This window comes from Periophthalmus magnuspinnatus, chromosome 3 (genome assembly GCF_009829125.3).
Source record: "Periophthalmus magnuspinnatus isolate fPerMag1 chromosome 3, fPerMag1.2.pri, whole genome shotgun sequence".
In the NCBI taxonomy this organism is placed as follows: domain Eukaryota; kingdom Metazoa; phylum Chordata; class Actinopteri; order Gobiiformes; family Gobiidae; genus Periophthalmus; species Periophthalmus magnuspinnatus.
In genome coordinates, this window is record NC_047128.1 from 26,491,326 (window position 1) to 26,514,640 (window position 23,315).

At 39.4% G+C, this 23,315-nt stretch overlaps 2 protein-coding genes across 2 annotated transcripts; one reads left to right on the forward strand and one right to left on the reverse strand.

The window, feature by feature from the left end:
- Positions 1–514: 514 nt before the first annotated feature.
- ss18l2 (ss18, like 2) lies at positions 515–1,357 on the forward strand. The gene is made up of 4 exons (XM_033991647.2): positions 515–635; positions 883–959; positions 1,040–1,130; positions 1,211–1,357. The coding sequence occupies exons 1-4, from the start codon at positions 567–569 to the stop codon at positions 1,271–1,273; spliced, it is 300 nt and encodes a 99-aa protein (XP_033847538.1). The 5' UTR covers positions 515–566; the 3' UTR covers positions 1,274–1,357.
- Positions 1,358–1,370: 13 nt separating this feature from the next.
- On the reverse strand, positions 1,371–22,816 carry LOC117393659 (granule associated Rac and RHOG effector protein 1-like). Its single transcript, XM_033991646.2, has 14 exons — positions 22,727–22,816; positions 10,954–12,216; positions 8,662–8,874; positions 8,078–8,218; positions 7,907–8,002; positions 7,144–7,305; positions 6,372–6,527; positions 5,821–5,918; positions 5,508–5,633; positions 4,290–5,419; positions 3,777–3,945; positions 3,477–3,614; positions 3,327–3,402; positions 1,371–3,249 (listed from the first exon to the last, which is right to left on the reverse strand). Exons 2-14 carry the CDS (start codon positions 11,449–11,451, stop codon positions 2,908–2,910), a joined length of 3,345 nt encoding a protein of 1,114 aa, XP_033847537.1. The 5' UTR covers positions 11,452–12,216; positions 22,727–22,816; the 3' UTR covers positions 1,371–2,907.
- Between the last annotated feature and the right edge of the window lie 499 nt (positions 22,817–23,315).

Sequence of the window (23,315 nt, forward strand, 5' to 3'; positions counted from 1 at the left end):
TTTATTTTATTTATTTTTTTATATTTTCACTGCTCTTCCTTCAACTAACTAACTTGAAGTTGCAGTGATTGCTGCAAAGGTGACCAAATATTTTTTGCATTTTTCTTTGAAGAATAATGGGCAAGGTTATTGGCTTGAAGGTTCAACTCTCGTAGCAGTGATATTTTTTACTCTAATGGGTTTAGACAAAAAACATCATGGCACATTAAATGCAACCACAAAGGCTCTTTTCATGCCTTGCAATCTTCAATATAGGATTTTACAAACGTCAAAGAAAAAATACATTAAGAAGAGGTAGAGCCATGGTTCTTGGTTATGTTTACAAATTGTGTGTATGAGATCACTGTAGTTGTACTAAAGTTCACAAGATGGCGCAGGTGTATTATAAATTGTCTTTGCTTGTCCAGTCCAGTGGTGGGCGCTAAATAACAGACCCTGTCTCGATAACGTATGGAAATTGACGAAGAACTAAAAACGTAACGCGTAAAACGCGTACGTCTCACGTATCTGATACTTCCAGAGTAAGATGTAGCATAGCACATTAGGTCAAGCGCCGCAATATCAACATGTCCATCGTTTTCGTGCCAAAAAGGCTACGAGGGAAAGCGAAAATTAGCCAAGAAACAATACAGCAAGTAGGTTTTTTTAACCTCACAACGTCGCTCCCCACGCAGTCTTCCAAGATTATCTAAAATTATGACTATATGGATCATATATGGGCGTAATACTCGTAAATGCATATTTATCGGCATTTTTAATGAGTTGGGTTTAGAAAGAAGTATTATGGTTTGTTGAAGTTAGAAACAGGGTTCTGGCAGAACTGCGTTGGGAACAGTGTCTTGTTTGATGCTCAATAACGTAACGTTTATGTTTCTTCCTCAGCTGCTGGACGAGAACGACCAGTTGGTGAGATGTATCACAGAATACATGCAGAAGGGACGAGCTGTGGAGTGTGTCCAGTAAGTCACAGCCGTCTAAGTCCATTGTCTATTTAGGCATGCTCATATTCTGGTGCTATTTGTCCGTCGTTTTTTCCCAGATATCAACAGATATTGCACAGAAACATAGTGTATTTGGCAACCATAGCCGATGCAAGTCCTGACACAGAACCATCGGATTCGTCTTCAAAGGTATGAATAAGTACTGTATGACAGACACATTTGGGTATTATGTACTGGTTTAAGACGTCATCTTGTCTTTACTTTTCCAGGCCACATCTGGTGAAACCTCTTCCACAACATCAGCCGCAAATAGTCACCTAGATGGATCGTAATTGTGTAGTTTGTATGTGTAATATCATCAAAGTAACCATTGTGGCACTGATCCTTTACTGTTTTGGTTTTTTTATTATAATGGAAACCACGTGACACTTTTTACTGCTAATAAATTTTATTTATTTTTTTGCATTGCTGGTACACTTGTAAAGATTCAGTTGCCAGCTCAAGAACAACAAGCAACATAAGCCAAGCAGTTCCCCTTCATATCTTCTATCAGGGCAACGTGTATTTTTTACTATGTAGAAGCTGCTAGTAAACCATTTGACACAGCTGAGAAGCCAACGGTTACAGTCCAGGGTCTGTAAAGATGTATGTGAGAAGACTGCAACAGTTGGGGAACAACAGACAAAAAGCAACAAACCCTATCTTGATTGTGCAAAGCACATAACTATAAAAAAGATATATTTATGTATATACAGCAAACAATTCTCTGTAAACATGTTAACATAGTTTTCTGAAAACATGGTGTCTTCTCAAATACAGGCAACATTGGCATCCGCAAACATCACAATAGATAACATTCTGGGTGCTTAAATTCAACCCATTGCCATATGGAAACCAAAGAAACAAGGGATCCAAAACACCCTCATCACACCAAATTGTAGTGTTTAAAATGGCATATTTGGTAACTTTTATATAAGATGAAAGAATAACTATATGAAAATGTGCTTTTCACATGTTGGGAGGTGGAAAAAATGTATTATGAAATATGCCTACAAGAATACTAACATACAGTAATGGTATAACATGTAAGAAAATACAAAAATAAGATTAATACTGTCAACTATACACAAAAATATTGTATTATTCAAAACATTTATGGGAGTTAGTGTTAATCTCAAACAAACTATCAATTGTAGAAACAAATGGGTTATGTGAAGTCTCCCAAAGCTTTCATCCACTGGGGTCTGTAACTTCACTGCTTATTTCTATCGCTCATCTCTCCAGCACCAGTCATCTTTGCACGCTTTGGTTGGAAAAAAATATTCTGCAAGTGCTATCAATACCAACATGGCACACAGTTACTGCTATAATTGTGGTCAATTGTTGAAAAAGCAGTGTATTTCTTTCAAATTACACCACTGCAGTGACAAACTATATTAATGCTGAGCCTGCTCAAAGCCTTTTTTAAAAAAGAACTAAATATTTATACTTTATCTTCAGTATTTTACAAGCTATGAAACAGTAGATGCTAGCTGTAGTCTGGGTCATCTTTGTGAGATTTGGCAGTTACAGCTATGTTGACACAGTATATTATGGGCCCAAAAAGAGTATTCCTGCCCCTCGGCAACCCACACCAAATTTACTGTAAATTTTAGCTGAAGAAGCTGCAAGTCTCCAGCTCTTGTCTGAGGAGATAGACTGGTTAGCTCAACAGACAGAAACGACCATTAGCATTTCTACTACTAAATATAATTAAAATATGGCAGTTCAAGAAATGTTGGTGTAAGTTCAATGGGTTTGTTTGGTGTGTGGCCAGCCAGTGAGTCTACAACTTTATACTAGGCAGGTCACCATGCAATCTTCAATTGAAGGTATGGGCTATCAAGTGCATTCCTACACATGTGGCTCACAGATGATCAGAACTCCAGGCGCTCTTCAGTACTATGAACTAAGGACTACTATGTCATTAGTACTGATGAAGGTAAGAAGGCCTGTGCTCATGTTTGAGGGGAAAGGATTTAAAGCCCTTGGTCATGTGTTTGTGTTGTTGTTGTTGTTGTTGTTGTTGTTGCTGTTGCTGCTGCTGCTGCTGGGTGAAGGGAAAACCAGAGGAGATGCCCGTGGCAGAGGAGCAATCACTGGCAGTGGACCACACAGGCGACTGAAGCATCTGCATTGAATCACTCCACTGTGATGATGGTGGGATGTTCATCTGGTACAAGGAAGAGCTGGGATTGGGCATGGTGTTAGTATGAGTGTTGGAGTGTTGCCAGGGTGCTTTTGGGGGCCAGGTTTTAGTTTTGCTGTCCTGTAAAAATGAAAATTACAAAATGGGGTATGTTTTAGGTACAATTTGTTACAAAAGAAATCTAGGGGAAAATTTACCTGATTATCATCCCCAATATGGTGAAGTGGTGGCGAGGGCAGCGTGCATACCTCTGGCTCACCACAGCTGTGTTTTCTATGGACAAATTATTCAAGTTTAAGTTCAGGTAAGGGATAGCTTAACTTTCAGTTCAAGTATCTGCAACATACCTTCTCTGCTTAACTGCAGCCACAAGATCAGGGCCGGAAAACATTGAAAACAGACTGTCCCCATTGGCTGAGGAGGTCTCATCACTGGAGCTTGCTGAATCCCCTTGATTGGTTGACCAACTGCTATTTACAGTATCGCTGAAGGGAAAATAAGAAAAAAAAAGTTAGAGGCTATAGTTTACTCAGAATAATGTTTTTGAGAAGCATCCTTCATTGTCAAATGACTACAATTACATGGTTGTGAAATGTTTAATCCGTCAAGTTGTTAATGGCACTGCAGCTCACATTTTGCATACATACCCCTCATTGTAGTACTCCGGGTGAGACCAGGTTCTGTGCTGCTGCTCATCAGGCATTGGCCAATTACTGCGACTGTTGCTAGGACGACGAATGTGCTGCACTTGCCTTTTTTGCTGCATGGCCTGACTGACACCAGCCACATAACGTGCAAACTCCGGGTCAGAGCCAACTGTGCAAACAAAGAGGATAAAGGCAACTATAAGTTTTGGCACAATCAGCTGTTCTGTTTTTATGTGCCTAGGGCTCACACTGTTGAGCTACAATGCAATGTAAAGTATAACAGTGACTTGTAAAATCAGTACTAAATAGTAAGCAAACTCTCTTACGTGAATAATTATTTATGGGAATTAATCATTAGAGGCACTGGGAGTTAGTTCCAATAATCTATGTGGGTTATAAGAAGAATTACTGGTATTTATTACAGTTTTGTGTTTTTTGTTTCACAAATAGATGGCAGATCTGAAATATTAAAATCATACATTGTTATTCTTTTGAAAATGATTTATTGCTTACCTGCCGGATCAAAGGGGAGAGTGTCACCCAAGACACCAAAAGAGCTATCACCTTGGTCCCTGTTGGGCCAAGTATTGTTGCGGGGCCCCTGAGGCTTTTGACCCAACATCTCATTCATCACACTGTCCATATATGTGCTGACCAGGCCTAAACTATACAGGTCTGAGCTGAGGTCTGGCAGTCCATGGGAGCCCCACTGCCCAATGGGTCCTAGAGGTGAGAGTCCTCCTGGGGGCCCTTGTGCAGTAGGTTGCTGCCCAGAGGTGCCCAGCCACTTGCTTGCCACTCTCTGTTGGGGCAGGACCTGAGGTGGAGTAGGTTGTGGAGGATGTGGAGAAGCAGGCTGCTGCTGGCTGATGGGTTGCAGAAGGTGCTGGTAGTATGGCAGTGCCTGCGGAGAGGGCTGTTGTGGGCTGGGGCCCTGTTGTTGCTGCTGCTGTTGCTGAGGCGCCTGCTGCTGTGTTTGACAAGGGACTGGCTGTGCTTGGGCCTGGGGCTGGGGCTGCTGCTTCTGGATGGGGGCTGGAGGCCCGCCCTGTGGCTGTGATTGGGACAGGCTCTGGGTGGGTTGGAGAGGTTGGAGAGTGCTATGAGAGATGGAGTGAGAAGCTGAAGGGGCTCCACTGGGGGGCTTGAGCTCAGCTGGATTGGCAGAGGCCACAGAGTTTCTCCTTTTCACTAAGGGTGACGCCTGCTGGGATTTGCCCATATTAAATCCTGAGAGAAAGTCAATGACATCCTGCATCTCTTGGTCAGTGGGCAGATTCATTCCCTGGTCATCAGCTGCAGATCCATTGGCCAGCTGGTTTTGTGTGGAGGCAGGGCCACAGGGCAGGCTCCCCATTGGTAGGACACTCTGTAGCCTGCTATCACTATTAGCCAAATTCTTCTTTTCTTCAGAAGCATTGTTTGTTAGCGTACTGCGAGATGGGGTGCTAGGAATAGAATAACTCCCTCCACTATTAGAGCTAGAAGAAACCTTTTTAGTGAATTTAGACGTCAGCTTGGATATAGTTTTTGGCAGTCCACTGGAGGTCTTTGAGCTGGTACCTGGGGGCAGTTCTGTCTGGTTGCTGTAATCTGGACTCTCCCGCTGTAACTGAATCTGGATAGTAGGAAGGGCTTGCTCTCTTCAAAGAATAACAGAACATGTCATTTATCAGCTACCACATTGTATCTTGCTATAAATCTGTCATTTTAAACAAGCCTAAAACATACTTTCTCTCCTTCCACTTGTTGATGTCAAACACTGCAGTGTACAGAACATCTACAAGCCCAAGGGTCTTCTCTGGATCCAGACTCCTCTGAAGCAAGGACATTGTAGCCGGGTCCTCCTTTAGGCACCTGAATATATTTGCAAGAAAATCAAATTTTCCTCTTCGACCTAACCATCTCCCAGTTGTGTACCCCATTAAATAAATCCATATACACATTTCTTATTAACACCTAACAGTTAGCCTAAAGGTACTCATATTCCAGACCCATTTTGAAATAAAGACAACTTCTGTTCTAGCACAACAAGGTCACTTACCATGTAGAGGGAACTTGCACAAACACCTTAGATCCCTCCAATGTAATCTGGGGGGCATAGGCTTCTTTATTCTCTATCTGTGCTGTGTCAACAACCACCTATGAGATTATACAAATTCATAAATACACATAAGAACACGTGGCAAAAAATAACAGTATGAATTTTAGAATCATGATCAACTTAAAACAAAAAAAACAAGAAACTAAAGGTTTAAACAAGTTCAGCTGGACTGCTGTCAACAGTGAGCAAATGGGAGAATTTATTTCCTGAAATGCAGGAAGTTACACCATTGTTATTATAAAACAAGTGTATAATAGGAAAATGTGCTGGCAGTGAGAGTCAAGGCAACAATCTGACATTAGTGTATGTTTTACTATGATTTAAGCAGTAGTTGTCTCCACAGTACACCACAGATTTCACTAGCAGCCAAATAAAAACTACATTCAAAACAGAATCAGAAGTAAAAACATGAATGTTGGTGAACGTTTCATATTAATTCTATATATCCCCCAAAACACTAACATGCCTGAAAAAAGAACGAAAGAACTCACCAGACCAGCCTGGGCAAAGAGCAGCTGGACAGCAGTCTTACACGCTCCTCTCCAGCTGGATGGGCAGACCTGGTTAAGAACTTCTGTGACAGGAGACTCATTAGGGGTCACTCCATTTTGGCCCAACACATCCTTTATGAGCTGCAGCATTGTGTGCTAAAGAAATAAAGAAATCCAAATTGAGCACAACTGCATCTAAATGCTACTATAATTCTTTGACAATTATCATTTTTTTTACTTAGTGCAGAGTGAGAGCAGGTCTAAATAGGCTTAGTATAGCAAAAGAAAAATTGAAAACTGTCAACTGGATAAAACCTTTAGAGTGAATATGTTTTGTCGTCATCCAAGCAAATGTTGTACTTCATATTCTTAGGTATGGTTTGTAAATATCAGTTTTGCTCCAAGAATCCTAAAATTATTCCTACAAAATTCTATAATATCTATAATTTATACATTTAACTGTAAAATCTAATCCTGATCCTTACACATCATACTTGCCTATTCAAGAGACACAAAGGCAAATTATGGCATTTGGTGTAGTTGTCTACACAGTTGTTCTTGCTTGAGCTCATTTTATGATCCCCAGTTGACTGGCTGCAAGCCACAGTCTGTGTGCATTGATATAGTGCTGTATTCATTTGCATTTACTCCTCAGTAAGTACTCTGTGGCAGAAGTAATGCAAAGTAATCCCTTCCTACAGGAAGATGACAATGTCCTGCCAACAGTTGGGATAAATCTACCTTTGGGTGTCTAATGCTACATAGCACGTACCATTTTAAGTTTAAGGTTTTCAGCTGCTGACTCATTAAAAGAAACTCCTTTGAGGAAATGCGAGCCGATCTGCACTGGGATGGTTGGGAGCTCACACTGGATTGGCTGAGGGGTGGTCTGCATCCTGCCGGCCTGCTGGGCTTCTGCGTCACTACAACAGCCCTTTTCACAAAAGGTCAAAATAAAAATAAGTAAAAATCAGAAAGTGTTGTTTTCTTAAATTAATAAATCATATAACCTAAACTCATGACAAATATTAACCCACTTAACATCAATTGAAGCATACATTTTCCATGGGTTGTAGTGGGAGCTGCAGCCCATAAAAGAAAAAAATAGCTATTTTTGAAATGGGAATTTGTTAGAAATTCATATTCTGAGGCTAGTTGGGCCAAAACCATAGACTATACAGTCTATGATCGAAACAAAATATGCAGTTAATAGGAATTACAATTTTGAATTGTCTTAAAATTTGGGTTTGCCCTGAAATCTCAACACAAGATCAAGAAGAGCAAAATGACAATACACTGTATTCCAATGGCCAACATTCAGAATATATACTTTACAAAATTTTCCATCATCATAACTAATAATGTCCTATTAATCAGACCTCTGTTAAGTGGTTTCAGTCCCTTTGGTTCATTTTTTTTTTTGGTATAATGGTTTAAACCCCGTTAAACCCCGTTCATCATCAAATACATTTCAACTCATCCTTGTCTTGGGGTTCAAGGTTCATAACTATACTCTTTATACAAAATGATCATACCTGTAAGGCAGTCTCTATGGACTTGGGGCTGAGATGAAAGCCGGCCTTCAAAGCATATTCACTATGTCCCAGGCTTTCTAGTGCTGCTTTATATGCCTGAAATTAAAAGACAAACCAACTTTTACAGCAAACAGTGATGAGAAAAGCTGCCCTTATTGCATTTTTGAGTACCTGCAAAGCACTATCAATCTTCATGTTGAGCTCCTTCAACTGGTGCTCAGGAATAGTGGTGGTGTTTGAGCAGAAGAGTTGCTGAACCTGGATGCCTGCCAGACAGCCATCTCGGCCTCTTTCTCTTAGCCTTGCTGTCGCCTAAGAACAGAACACCCCAAACATTACAGCAATACCGTTTTAATGGAATAATAAGACTCTTGCAACAGTAAAAGAACATGGAAAACAAAACAACACACAAATCTCAAGACTGTAGAGGTCAAGTTGTTTGGATGGATCTGGGTGTGGCGATGTAATGTTTTTACATGTTCAGGAGCAAATGACAAAAATCAATACTTGTTACTAACAACTTGTATGTGTAGGCAAAAATATTGTTACATTAAAACCATTAACCAATGCTTTAGTTAAACTTTAGCAGGTATCAGCATGGCCGCAGAAGACTACAGGATCTAAACGTTATCTTAAAAGAGGAAATGAGATTTCTTCAGACTATTTGCTGGACAGCTTTCCAGTTTAAACAGGCCATACACATAATCTAATGAGAAAGCCCAGATCCTGTGGCACCCATTGTCACCACTACATACCTCAGTTGCCCCTCTCCATGAGCGAGAGGCTTCGTCCAGCTCTGTAAGGGGTGCATGCTCAGAGCTTTGGGAGCGGATATTGGCACAACGCTCTTGGGCCTGAGCCAGAGCTTCTGCCAAACATGACTGAGCCACAGGCTGCACCTTCTGTAACGCTTGGGACAGGAACTGGAAATGGACCTGCATCACCGTGAGGAAGCACCTCCCCAACACCTACAAAACAAACACAATAACACTTGTGCTTACAAACACAATTGGAACCATAAAGCAGAGCAAGTTTGTACGGTTGACTAAATCCGTTAACTCAGCTGAAAAGTCTGGTGGTAGCCATACCATTTATCCATCCATAGTAGACAATATATTTTATTGAGGTTTTGTGTTTTTATAAATTTTTTGTTTTTTTATTAAAAATGCACTTCAGAATAACAGGCTTCCAAGTACTGAAACTGGACACCACAGAGTCCACTATTGGCAATGGGTTCTTTTTCAGGTACCAGCTGAAAATATCTTCAGAGGGCAACTATGTTGTAACGGCAAAAGTATTTGCTATTTGGGTGAGATGACAACAGGGTGTACAAACTGAAGCATATGGCATTTACTTATTAGAAAAAGAAAAGGCTAGTCATATAAAATATAGATCTATGAGTAATTAATATAATATGGAATATATGATATATTCTTTATAAACATGTGAATAAATAATATGTAAATGTAAAAAACAAATACATTGGCAATGCCACAGGTACTTTGATAGATGCTCCATATGGCCTATGCTGATATGAAAGAAAGTGTTGACTAGATGGCATCTGACTTCCAATTAGTCCAGACTGTGTCTGCTGGGGAACAAGGGACAAGGGCCTCATCTAAGCAAGCCTGTGTTAAAGGTGATAAGTACTGGACTGGTGACTTGGGCTCCTTCCACAATTTCCAAATCCAGCCGACTCAAGATTCCTACATTGAAAATGTGGAGGGAGCGCTTGATGGGCGGTGCAGCATGTGAAAAAATGTTGAATGGAGTAGAGCAGACAGTTTTTGTTTGTACATGTGCTATGGTTTAAATGTCTTAATGATTAAATGCCTCATGTTAATTCTCTTTATATATACTTCACTGATTGTCATTTCTTTGTTTTGTTCATACATTTGAATGATATGAATTATAAAAAGAAATGAATACATTGATAGGAAGCAAGAGCACACACGAGAGAAATGTTAATAGCAGTGTAGTATATCAAACTGCACAAATAAAAATTTGAAGAAATCAGGAAGAAGCATAGCCAAACTAAAACCGGGATCCTCTCAAATCTAGCAAACCTATTATATGGAGTTAGTCAGTAGATAATTTTTGTGTGTGTGTGTGTGTCACATGTCATCCTCAAGCTAATCAGTTGGTTATCAGTATTTCTTTTTTTTATGTGATCGGCCAGAATGTTCTCCATCTGACACTAGAATAACTGTACCAGACAAAAGTATTTGATTCATCAGGAATTACACAAACACCCTTTATGACCTGAATTTGACCACAAGTGCATCTACTTGCATTTGGGTGTAACCATAAAATAACCTAAAAGAATATTCAACTGTAGACCCAGAGAATCCAACCAACACTGGTTCAAAAGTGCTTCCTGTTATGGTTTAAGCCACATCCACTGCATTCCTACTCATGACTAGCCAGAGCTATTGTCCACTCTCACAATTACACTGTGAGGATTTAAAAGACAGTGGCATGAATGTACCCCCTTTATTAATAAGTACATTGTATTGTTAAACAGTAATTCAGTTTACAAGCGTAAAGCGCATGCTTTATCATAAGTCTACACTGACTGATATTAGCTCTAAATAATATGCATTATATCAGATTGAGAGCAGTGAAAAGATTGTGTGGTATGCAGTGTGACTTTCTATCTCACTTCCTGAGTGTTTTTCACACTTGGCGCTTAGATCCTGACACAGGCTTAACACTGGGCATGAGAATGCCACTGGAGCAAGGAAACTCTGAATAATGAAACCAGGCAGCTGACAGCGCACCTCTTAGCATCTTAGCATTGGGAAAAGAGAACATGTCACGAGCCAATGGATACCATAAAGACATGTGAGACAAAAGTTTGGGATGTGTTCCAATTCAGCAGATTAAAAGTGAGCCAAATGCCTTACAAGTAAAATATTTACACAACACAAAGTCAAGTATTGTACTAACAGGTCACAAGTCACTAACAAGTCACAATCAACAGTGAGTGACTGAATAAACTTTGTGCTGAGAATATGAGTCTTGTGTTGGACTGTGCACAAACTCACCTCAACATCCTGCAAACTGAAGTCATTCTGGTCTTTGAAATTGGCAGCCCCAGCGCTCAGCTCCATAAGCATTTTGGCGATCTCTGGTTTTATTGCAGCAGTCAGCCTGCTGGCCGCCTCCATGACGTGTTCCTGCACGTCCTTCAGTTGCATAGCTGCTTTGGAATAATGAGAGTTCCTGAACACACTGCTAAACAGGTCTGTGAGAAAGGCGCTCGCCCGGCAGAACACATTAAGAGCATCCAAGTACTTGGAGATGCCTTGCTGAATATCGGCAACAGCAGTGGTGGCACTAGAAGCAGGTGGGTGTCCACTGCCACTCACCACCCCTGTTCCCATTGAAGAGGCTGAGCATGTGGAGGCAAGGGAGGCGCTCAGGGTTCGGCTCAGTTCAGGCATCTGGTACTGCTGGTGCTGCTGCACTTTCTGCTTGGACCCGCCGAGCAAAAAGCGACGCTTGTAGTCCATTTTATTTTCCTGCGCACTACAACAATACATAAGTGGTGCACCAGCACCGGAAGCTCCTGTTTGTCCTGTCTTTGATGCAAATAATTCTATCCTTCACAAAAACTCAATCCAATTGTCCTGAACCTGTTCAAGTTTTGTAAAAACAAATCTAGGGGACTCCACCTGCCAGAGGCACATCTCAGAAGTGTGTGAGAGGAGTCAATCAAAAGGCTGACCTGCAGCACTGCTGCAGATGCTTCAGGCCCAGCTTAAAAACCAGCAAAATGTCTAACAGAAGAATCATAATAATGTAGCTAAGGATGACCTCTCCTTATTGAATGGGAAAAGATGATAGTACAGCCACAACTTTTAAAGTGCATTACTACTTCTCCTTCAGAAAAGGGGGAGGACTCCTTCATAGAGTAGAATATTTACAGCTTACAACATGTATATGAAATATATCACTTGCACTAAGAGCAGTAGTTCATTTTAAACACTGGAAGAAATCATGAAATTGTGGAAAGTATGTGCTGGAACTAGAGAGACAGGAGGTCTTCTCATGCCCACGTTGGTAGTGTTACTGTGGAGGCGAATAGAAGACAGATCCAGTCTGTCTTTAGGCCTCTTCTGAGCAGGGCACGAGACGATGACTCTGTCTGGTCAAATCTTCTGGAGCTCTTGGTCTCTCCTGTCAGCTGGCTGAGGTAGATATCAGTCACTGCGGAAACAAGTGTGCTTCCAGATCTCGCTGTGGGCAGCGGATGCAGACTGAATGACGAAAGCACAAATGTATCTGTAAGGCCTCTTGGTCATTTCCTATGGGTAGAAACAGAAAAAAAACCAAGTTCAGTATTTTTGATCAAATGGGTTACAGCCATTTTGATTTCTTTACATCCCATCTTTTCACAGAGCTGTGTCTCTTCTGACTTTCTAATGTGTGTGTGTGTTTTCCAAGTGCCATTTTTATTTCCAAGAGGACCATCTTCAGACAATACTTTTTCTTATCATGATTATCCTCTGATTTGAGGAAAAAAATGCTTAAGAATAGTGGATATTCATTTTTCTTGGCAAATCCAGAATGATATATCTCCATCTTTTATACAGATATACATCAGTCTGGTTCCCACATCTTGAGCCAGAACCAACCATGTTTGTTCAATTAGGTTTGTTTTTTGTGACACATGTGAAATTAAGGAGCTCATGGGTCTCATATCATTTACAAAAAAAATTACATTTCTCTTGTTTTTCAGTCCTCTGTCATATTTTTTCCTTTAGTTTTTCCTCATAAGCAGGCATATTTGTTTTAATATGGAAGGACCTATGCCTGTCCCTATATGGACGATTACAGCATACCTCATTGGATCTCTGAAAAGAATCTGGCGGTCTGCTTAGGGTGAACGCTTTGCACACACATTTCAGCATGAGGCCATTGTTGAAGAACAGTGAATGATCTGTTGGTCTTCACATTGTGGGAGACACAATACCTTCATTCTATCATGCTAGAGCAATACAAGAAATGCCTTTCTCCTGTTGGCTTTTTATAATAAAATTAAATAAATATATCAAATTAAATACAATCATCTATTAAATTCCTTTTAGAGAGATTACATCATTCATTGTGATCTGTTAGAAATTAGTTTTTTGTTTTGTTTTTTTAATAGATAATATACTGCCAAATAATATTCTCTGTGTAACATGGATATTTTGACCTTTCAATTTCATTTCCTTTTCATAGTCCAAAAAAATTGCACTTAAAGACATGCTTGCCCATTGAGTTAATCCAGCAAATTGCATGTATGAATAAATGTATAATCTGATGCACAAAACATAAGGAGTTGGTTTACACATCCAGTCTAGGAAGAGTCAACAGTGCACTGTTCTATTATTATCAGTGCAACTTGTGCTGATATTTCAAGATGCAGTAATAGCCACTGTCAACTGTTATTAAGACAGACCCTAACTAGTGCAGTCTATGGATTACAGATATTCAAAGCTTGCTATGTATATTAACGTAAGGTAGTAACAGTTATTCAGATAACTAACACATAAAAAACAAGCTAACAAGTTTACTCTCAACCTCACTCCAAATCACAAAATCCATTGAATTCTTCATCCACGGTGTCGCTTCTGAACAACTCTGCCTGCTCCGGAAGTAGATGGCTGCCATACTGGTAACCAAGCCTCGTGCAGTTGTCAGTGTAACAATAACAAAGATGTGAAATTATATATTTTAATAATTTCACATATAAGTCGAATCTGAGTACAAGCCGCACCCCCGGCCAAACTATGAAAAAAGGGAAATACGGTACTTATCCCTAAGCCCATACATAGCACCTCCACAGTAAATGGGCAGTGGTAGGAGCAAGAGAAAGAACTACAATTCCCCCTTTCAGGTGCACATCCTTAGAACTGTTTGAGAATGACTTAAAACCGTAACATCACTTACTGCAGCAATGATTGATGGGTCAAATGCAGCTCACAAATTTCACAACAGGAACCAATAAAATATGCCTGAGAAGCCATTTGGTAATAGGGACTGGTATACTAATATATAATATATATGAGTTCACATTCCTATTATGCCATTTAAATGCCAAAATGCTTACAATTCTGGTGACATTTTTTGGGGCTTTAAAATTTTTAAAATAAAAAAATAAAATTAAATAAAACTGAAACAAAACTGTTTCTTAGGTGCTCAGGGAAAGGAGACCTAGTAAACAGGACTCCTGAAACCTTTTTGAATTAAGCAAAGTTAAACTCTATGTTTTTGACAATGCAATAGTAGGATGATTAAGAGCGCAAAAAAGTTTGCTTTAAAGAGAAGTCTCCTTAATTGTTGTGTTCCATAGTCATGACTTGCAAGTGCATCAGAAAATGGGCATTTGTCTAAGCCTGACAAAAATGGGGGACTAAAGACCTTAATTTATCAAAACAAATCTTCTTGATAGGTCTATTAGTCAATAAGTCAATACCTGAAAGAGACAATGCAATGATGAACGTTTGAGAGCACTGGATTGAATTGTTGCCTTTTTCTAGACTATGTTTCGAAAGGGCAAAATTGCATATTATTGTGGGTTGGCTATGATGACACAAAACAAACTTTTTTTTCCATCTGCAAATTCTCTCCTTCACTGGGGTTCTCCTCGAGGTGTCATTTTTGCACTGCCCCCCCAAAGCTGGAGTGCCTGGAACATCCATTTGCTTGATTCCTGTAAATGTTGGTTAACCTGCTTGTCCATTACTGACCAGAGACTGTTTCACTGTTTGATTTTCTAACTTGACTGCTTTTGTGATTTTGGGCTGTACAAATAAATTGAATTAAATGTCCAATTCCAGTATTCAAATTTGCAAGTGATTTGCTCAAGTGAGGTCGACATGGCATCAATATTAACAAGGGAACTCCTTTGGCTGCCAGCCTCCAGTATTAGAGATTGCACCCAAACAAATGCATGTGATGCAGAGTCCTCCCCGCGGAAGGACTGGCCTTTTGCCAGCTTCCTCTGTTCCTCCTCTAACACGGAGCTCAGTGCTAATGTTAGCTCTACTTCCTCACTCACCGCACATGTCAGCTGCTCTGATTCAACAAGATGGGGCTTAGGTTTCCTGGAGCAAGCTCCCTGTCGCCAGTGACAAAAACTGAGGGCCTATGTCCTTGTGTAGTAAGTCACACAGCCAAGTGTGATGTACCTGTCTGTGCACATGCACAACTCTGGCAAGTGGCAACATGACCAGAAAACTCTAGATGACAATATTCACACAGAAACAAAATTATAATATTATAACATCAGAAATGTGCTAAAATGTGCCTGTAACTGTCAGGGTTGAGTAAAATTAAACACAAATGAGCAGATATATCACCTAATAGTAGAGCTCCATAGTATATCACAATCGAATCAAAATTGTAAGTTTATTAGACAATCGCCAACTCTAGTTTGCAATTATATAATAATTAAATAATGAAATGTCTTCTGCCAACAACAAAATCCCCATACTATATTATACTCTTATTTTTAAAATTATACTGCACATTTGTAGCATTTTTATCTGCTCTTTTTGGTGCCTTTTAAAATCTTTATTTCAGTCAACTCTCAACACGTCTTATTACATAAACTTCTGTATTGATTGTAGTCAATTTATTATTAAAGTTGTTTTTTTTCCTTCTACTGAAATTGGATCTTTGAGGCCAACAAGTGTGAAAAAGTCTGAAAAACTGATACTAGTCAGCCCCACAAACAGAACAGCTGCCGGTCAGTCGTGCTGACAGCCCCTTATCTGTGCACCACTGTGCGAGCCACAGGCCTTTTGCTGCTGAAGCCACAGTCCTGGACCAGTATTAGTCTCTCGTGAAGTCTATTTCGGCCTCCATGGCCTAAACAGCTGCCGTTCAGTCTACAGTCACTGTTTTTAGACACTCCGAGGAGTTCAGCTCAAAAGGGGAATAATCGTGCTCCTACATCTGTTGCCAATGAAGCAAAGGAATGCCTTCCCCTGGAAGTTCCTTGAGTCCTTTACAAACAGCGCACCCAGGAGATCTCTGGGTGCTGTCTGCCTCTTTTTCTACTCGGTGCAATACATACATGTCAATTAATTCCGTATTTTGCATTTGCACACAGGAAGAGCGTGTTGCATGGGGGTGGGAGAAGATGATGTATCAGTGCAGTATCAACCAACTCACAGCTAACGAAGAAACTAATTCTTCACACTATTAGGCTGGGCTAGATCATATCACTGGTGAGATATTAAATTTGGAATTATCATGAAACAATTGGATGCAAAGTGCAGCTTATTGAGTGAGTGCAGAAGGTAAAAATGAATGAGATAAGACACGAGGAGTGAAAGCAAGACCTATACCCCAAGTAGAAATATGAAGGCACCTTAAGTATATCGCCAAGTATACTTATTGTGGTCAAATGCACAGAACTTTAGCACCAGAGGTGGCTGCACACCGAGTCACTCCTCCCCTGGACAAACAGCCGACAATAACCTCCACATGGGAAAAGAGACAGTGACTACGTACAAATAATGATCTGCATCTGAGCAGGCTGTGATCCATCTGAAAGTGCATGTTTGTAAAAAGCACTTTAGTATGAACTCAAAAAGTCATCAGAAAAAACAGGGTACAAGGCAGCCACAAATTAATAAAAAAAAAAATCTAGTGGCACATACTCTGTATGAATTATGCTTCTATTATGTCTTCTTTGTGTTGTGTGGTGATGTGATGTATGATTGTTGTGCATCCTGTGAAATCTACAATTTCAAAACAAATTTCTCCGTGGGGACAATAAAGTAATACAACATACATGATAAAAAAACAGACCACTAAATGTTATAGTTAGTTTTATCAGAGCAAAATGGAGGAGGTACTGACTGCCCTGAGCTTGAGTGGGGCGACAGATTCACAGACAGGTCAAGAGGGTCAGCCCAAATGATGGGACAAGTGCTGTGAGCAACTGTGTGACAGGAGCTGAGGCAGGCAGCGCTCATACTCACACAAGGGGTGTATTGTGGAGGGCCTGGTCAGATCATACCAGCCCGCAGGAGAAAAACACTCCAGTTCACACATGCAGCTGTGCAATATTGGGAAGGCACACTAAGACACAAACTTTGGCTATATAACCAAAAAATGTCAACCATCAGTATCAGGTTACCTTAGATAATGTTTCACCTCCAACAGAACAGCTTTATAATTATGTATTATATATACATCTAGAGATGGGAAAACATTGTTTACAGCAATAAAAAGGGAAGACCATAAAAGTTTAAATTGTGATAATTCCCCCAAAATGATTTTTGTCATTTTTACTTATAGGTACTATGCTTTAATAGTTGTTTAAAAGATTAAACTTATTACTGGTAACTTAAAACTATCATAACATTAAAATTGGTAACATGTTAGCAATTTTGATAATTATATTGATATTGTTATTAACAATACAATATTAATATTTCGATATAATTATTGAACAAAAAGTAGATAAAGTTCTTATTGTGCAGTCCTACAACTTTTCATAGTTCAATAAGCGATATAAAATTAACTTTGAAAGATGCTCAAGAAGCTACAAGAGTACTTTCCATATTCAAACATCGTTTCTCTGAAAGATAAAACACTGCTAATGTACACTGGTCTTAAAGAAGAGGCACTTCTGAAATTAACAGAAAAAAGAATCATGTACATAAGAATCAGCAGCAGAATCTCAATGATAGCTGAGCTCAGGTATGAATGTCACTGGAGTAGACTTTTCAATCAGAGCTTCTGCGCAACATACGTGACTCAGTTTGGGACAGTCAGCAAACAGAGTGAGCTCAGTACTGTAGAGGACAATAGGACGTGCTCAGAGCCCAACCTCTGGCTATCAACAAGTTAAAGCTGTAAAGAAAGGCTTTGCATCAGCTTCATTCATGAAGGCTACTATGGTCCTGCATGTGTGCATGTACTTCTGTATTTTGCATTTGCACACACCAGCTCCCCTCGTGTGTGCTACAAATTGTATATGTTATAATAAAATTCACAAATTAACTTTTTCAACAAGGTTTATCTAGGAAATAATTGCATTATCTCTTGCATCATTGCATGATTGTGTAACAACATACAACCACAGTTTTAACCTAATTGTACTTCCATTTCTACTCATCAGGCTGTTCAAAAAGAAAACTCATACATAAAAAAGCCAAATATTTAAAAAGAAAATTCAATATTGGGCCAATAACTCTCCAATATCACAAATAACTGTATAGCTGCAGATTTCCCTATCACAACGTAAGTTATAATTATTATGTTTTAGCTTTTAGGATTATAATGTGACCTGAATAATAATGATTACAGCTTAACCTAATGATCTGGACTACTGTCCCCCAACATATCCTGTCTATTAGGGTAGTGAGTAACAGACAGGACAGTGTGCTAATGAACTCTGAATGCAAGTAAAGAAACAGCTTTATTAAAAGCACTGTGTTTCTGTTTGCACCTCATTATTCTCAGTTTAACTTGATCATAAGAGGATAAGGCTCCTGCAACACAGTGGGAACATGTAACTGAAGGGCAAATAGCTGACCACAAACTCAAGCTCAACTGGTTTCCCAGGAGACAGGGCCCAGAGTTCCCATGCTTCTGGGCTCTATAGTCAACAAGACCTTATTGCCTTTTATTAGGCTTTTAAATCACATTGCTCCCTCAAAATACCTTGAGTACTATTTTGTTTCATTCATCCCGTTTAGTATTTAGAAAATTTTATTTGAGTGCTCAGATTGTTGTGTATGCGATTGTAAGTGTTCTGCAATGTTAGCTCATAAACCATCCCCGGACTTGTTCTGAGCTTGACTGGTAAATCCAGAATGATATCTCTGCATTTTTTGTGGATATCAGTCTGGTCCCCACGCCCTCAGTTGCGTCTCAAGCCTGGCCAAATGTGATCGTGCAATCAGATTTGTTTTTTTCAGTGATGCATGTGAAATGAACAGTGTTGGTCAAATTACTTTGAAAAACTAATCTGACTACCGAATACTGATCACTCAGTCTAAAAGTAATCTAATTACTACTCTAATTACTTTATTTCAAAAGTAATCTGATTACTGATTACTATAAGTTACTTTGAAAAAAGGAAAAACATACAGCTCAGAAATCATCTTATAAAAAGCCTGAATTCTACAAACTAATGACAGTTTATGCTAAAGAATCTAACATGAAGCAGAGACACAGTCCTCCATAAACCACCACTGGTGTTGCTTTGGCTCATAGCTGATCTGCATGACACCAGAACATGACATCCCGTGCTCCTGTTTATATTTTTTACTGTTTTGCGACACAGTTCTGTGAATTACATAAATTTTTGGCAAGCAAAAGTAACTACAAGTTACTAGAGCAAGTAACCGTAATCCAATTTCAAAATTGATCAAAATTAGTTACATTACTGCATTACAAAAAAAATAATGTGATTACAGTAATCCCTTACTTAGTAATCTTTCCAATACAATGGGCCATGCATGGCCCTGGCTGGAAAATCCACCTGTCAATCCCACCCTTTTGAAAACTGGAAGATCCACCAGTGAACAGACTCACATTTTCATAACGTAGTGAAGAAGTGTGTATTCTGGATCCCAGGTAAGTTCTGAGCAATACTGCAATAAAATAGCGATCACTACGAACACACTGATACAGCGGCACCGTTTTTAAAGTAAGTGCTCGTGTATGTTTTTAAAGTCCATTTACAGCACGCTCGTTCTAATCATTAATGTTCAACTCGCCTCTGCTAGAATGCTTTTCTTGCCAATAGCCAGCTTCAATGCTAGCAGCTATAGTTGAACGGGTATTCCACACTCTCACATTTGCAATCAGATGGTGTAGTTTCTACTTAAGTATAGGGGTGTTCAAAAATATCGAAATATCATGATACTACATTTGGTGATACAGTGTCATTATTGTGGGCTGCTGTACAGATATCAGCTCAGGGAATTTATTTAAGCAGCTTTAAATATTATGGTAGCAACATGACATATTATGATAGATATTGAGGAGTAGTACAATTATGCTCAAATCAGAGTAGGAAGAAGTGTAAACTTATAAAATCTTACCCCTCTCACATTCTAGATGCTGACAGATGTGACACGCCTTTGTAGTATATTGTACACAAGATGATGCTCAATGTACAGTCGGAAATAATTGAATACTACTACTACCAATACAATTGTTTTACCATTCACACAGCATTGCCTCCGTACACTTACTTTTTTTGCCAAGAGTAATTTTTGGTATCTTTTACAGATGTTATTTAATGTGAGTGCTACAATTATTTTGCTTGTTAGTGGTTGCTAGTGGAAGGAAACTTGTTAATGCAATGTATTTGACACATCCACTGTTAACCTTGCGCAGGAAAGGACAAAGTAATACTGTTGTTATTGTTGTTTTTTTAAATTAGTGATATATCAATTACTGCATGCATCACCATATTGTGATATATCGTGAGCCATCCATCATGTACTGCATTGAATCCTGCTTTTTGTCAACTTAATAAAAGTAAACAACCTATGTTAAGCTTCTCAAAGGTATTTGTAAAAGTCTGAAGAATTAATCATATTAATTCAATACAAGACTTCCAGACATGTGCTAAATGAGCAAACAAAAATCAACACATGAAACAATAATCTGTTTTGTTTTTTTTAAAACTTGTTTGGAACACTGGGTTTTGTGTAAAATGAACTTGACAAACTTACAGTTTTACAGATGAACAGTTTGGAAATAGAGTGGACTTGCTTGAGAAATTGCAGAAATTCCTAATCCTAATAATACCATGGACTGTTTAACCCCACCCCCCAGTTGCTTGTGTGTATGATTCAAAGAATGAAAGCTCTTTTGTTGAAAGGAAGTATCAGTCGGGACTGTGCAGGCTGGAGGTACTCTACTCCACCCAAAGGGAGCACAAACACACGTCTTGTGACTTTGCATGGATTTCCTCACACATGCATCCTGAGCAGGTCATGTGTTGACAAAAACTGACAGAGCACTGACAAACTGTGCTGAGCTAATAACTGCAGTGAAACAGCTGATGAACACAAGACATTGAAATGGAAGTAATCTGCAGAGCACAGCGTGAGTTGTTTCAATGTAACAGCTGTAGACAGTCTCAATAGTTTTAGAAGCGTTTCAAAAACCTACTGCGTGGATGAATTGTGCTAGTAAGGTTATTTCTCTTATGTACTACACATCAGAGTAAAGACAAAAACAACTTCAAGCCTTACATTAAGTTTCAAATTATTGCCATATCATTTGCAGAACTATCACTCCAAATTCCAAATATGGCCTTGTGTGTTGGGTGACTTTGTTAAACTATTCTGCTAAAGACCAAACAATAAGACTGTCACTACCATTGTCTCATCACATAAAAGGTACTTGCTGAACATGATACTGGTGGCCTCTGACTGGCTTCTGCTACAATTGCAAGAACAAACCTCAACAGTAAACACACCGAGCCAAATTCCAAAAGAGAAACTTCCTTGCTAGACAGTGTATGTCTATGTGGGGCAACGTTATGTCAAATTTGGGTTTAAGAATGAATACAGCTAACTCCTGGTGTTAACGACCATAATAATAGGTAACATTGTTGGATGTAAACAAAGCAAAATTATAACTTCAAATTAATACATAGCATGGTGTATGTCTAAATAGTTTTCACTAGAACTAGGCATTATTTCTTTGAAAAGGACAAGAGATTAGATTACAACACCTCTATCTATAGTAGGAACCTGATGCTGCTCTATATGTTATCAAACAGCACTCCTATTCTGGGGTCATCACATAGAAATGCAACAGCCAGTGCTTACATCTTACCATTACTACACACTAGGCAATTGATCATAATATTTGTGTTCACTTCTGTTGTTCCTTTTGTTTGTTTTTTATCATTATTTAGTGGGAAGGTGTGGGAGAATTCCCGCAAGCGCAGTTGTACGGTTTCACCGAAACTCCAAGACGAAATGGGAACGGTATGTCGCAGCTACTGTAAATACAGCTCTTAACGCTCTGATTGTTTGACGGCGTGGAAGCGGTTTTCCCGATGTGGTAATAATAAAGAAATGTTAAGACATTTAACCCGACATGTTTCAATCCCAAGCGATCACACGGAGATTCAGTGTTGGTGGGTTTATAATCACGACTGAACACGGCGGTTACAGGTTAGGAGGCAGGTTGACACTTTTATTTATGTCTCCCTTTGGCTTGAAGTGCAGTTAAGTAAACGATGTGGTATTTAAGGTGAACAAACTATTTGCGTCGACTAGGCTATGGGACAGTCTCGGGTCGGCGCGTCTAACACCTAATTAACCTATTTCCAAAGCCAATTGCATTTAAGCCCCATTTACCGTACACACAAACAAGCACTGTCGTTTAAATAAGGGAAAACAGAAACGCTCGCCCTTTACTTTAAGAGGCGGACAGTCGTTTCCAGCTGCTAAATATATCAGAATAAAAATCATGCGATGGAAGCGTGCGTAGACCGAGTAAACGCTGGAGATCACTGTCAGTAAAGTATAACAGTTACATACATGTGAAAATATGCAATTAAGTGAGCAGTGGGTGTGATGAGGGATGCATCTGTCTGTTTTCGCTGATGAACAAGCTACAGGCTGCAGAGCTACGTATGCTAACGGTAGCCGCTCAGCTAGCTCTCTGCGACACGGCTATAAACGTTAGCGAGAGCCTCAGCAAACGTTAGCGGCCCAGTGGCAACTAACGGCGGAAAATGCTCGGTGATCACCACGGCCATCGCGAGCAAACACGGTAAATGCAACAAACTAGAAAAATGTTCACGTTTAAGTTACTAGGAACGTCGCTTACCAGCTCTAGGCATCCACCCTCTCTTGACAGCGTATCCCCGTCTCTGACCACAGTTAAGATGGCGTCACTGAAAGATCAACACATCCGGTGACCCCTTCGCAGTAAACCTACAACATGGGAGGAAACAAACATGAAAAACAGGTTCTCTGCGTTAAAAACAGTCACACAAATAATTTGTGTCGTGCAGAAGATACATGTGTTATGCTTTGTAGCCATATATCTTTCTATTTCTTCTTCCCTTACTAAACTCCTGCATCAAATTGAGTTAATTCGTCAGTGGGACATGATGTTGTTCTTAGATAACGTTGTGATAGATTAAGGATTCAGATCTAGAGTCATCAGCCTTTGTGTGCCCTCTAGTGTCAAATTGAAACTATTGCACGCTGCAGATAAACTGTAATTCTTAATAGCAATCACTAGAGGTCGTAATAAGACATAATTTCATTCCACAAAAAAACAAAAAAAAACAAGATTTAGGCCCCATGAAACGTTGTAAAATGGGAATTTAATTACTTTTCATATCAATAATAACTGTTTACTTGTCAATTAAAGTTACTATCAGGCTATTAATGTTTGGTAAACTTAGATA

Coding starts and splice junctions, on each gene's coding strand:
- ss18l2 (XM_033991647.2), top strand. CDS start 567: ATGTCCATCGTTTTCGTGCCAAAAAGGCTACGAGGGAAAGCGAAAATT. Junction 960..1,039: donor CGAGCTGTGGAGTGTGTCCA/GTAAGTCACAGC, acceptor GTTTTTTCCCAG/ATATCAACAGATATTGCACA. Junction 1,131..1,210: donor CATCGGATTCGTCTTCAAAG/GTATGAATAAGT, acceptor TTACTTTTCCAG/GCCACATCTGGTGAAACCTC.
- LOC117393659 (XM_033991646.2), bottom strand. CDS start 11,451: ATGTATTGTTGTAGTGCGCAGGAAAATAAAATGGACTACAAGCGTCGC. Junction 3,946..4,289: donor TCTCCCCTTTGATCCGGCAG/GTAAGCAATAAA, acceptor TTGTTTGCACAG/TTGGCTCTGACCCGGAGTTT. Junction 3,615..3,776: donor CCGGAGTACTACAATGAGGG/GTATGTATGCAA, acceptor TTTTCCCTTCAG/CGATACTGTAAATAGCAGTT.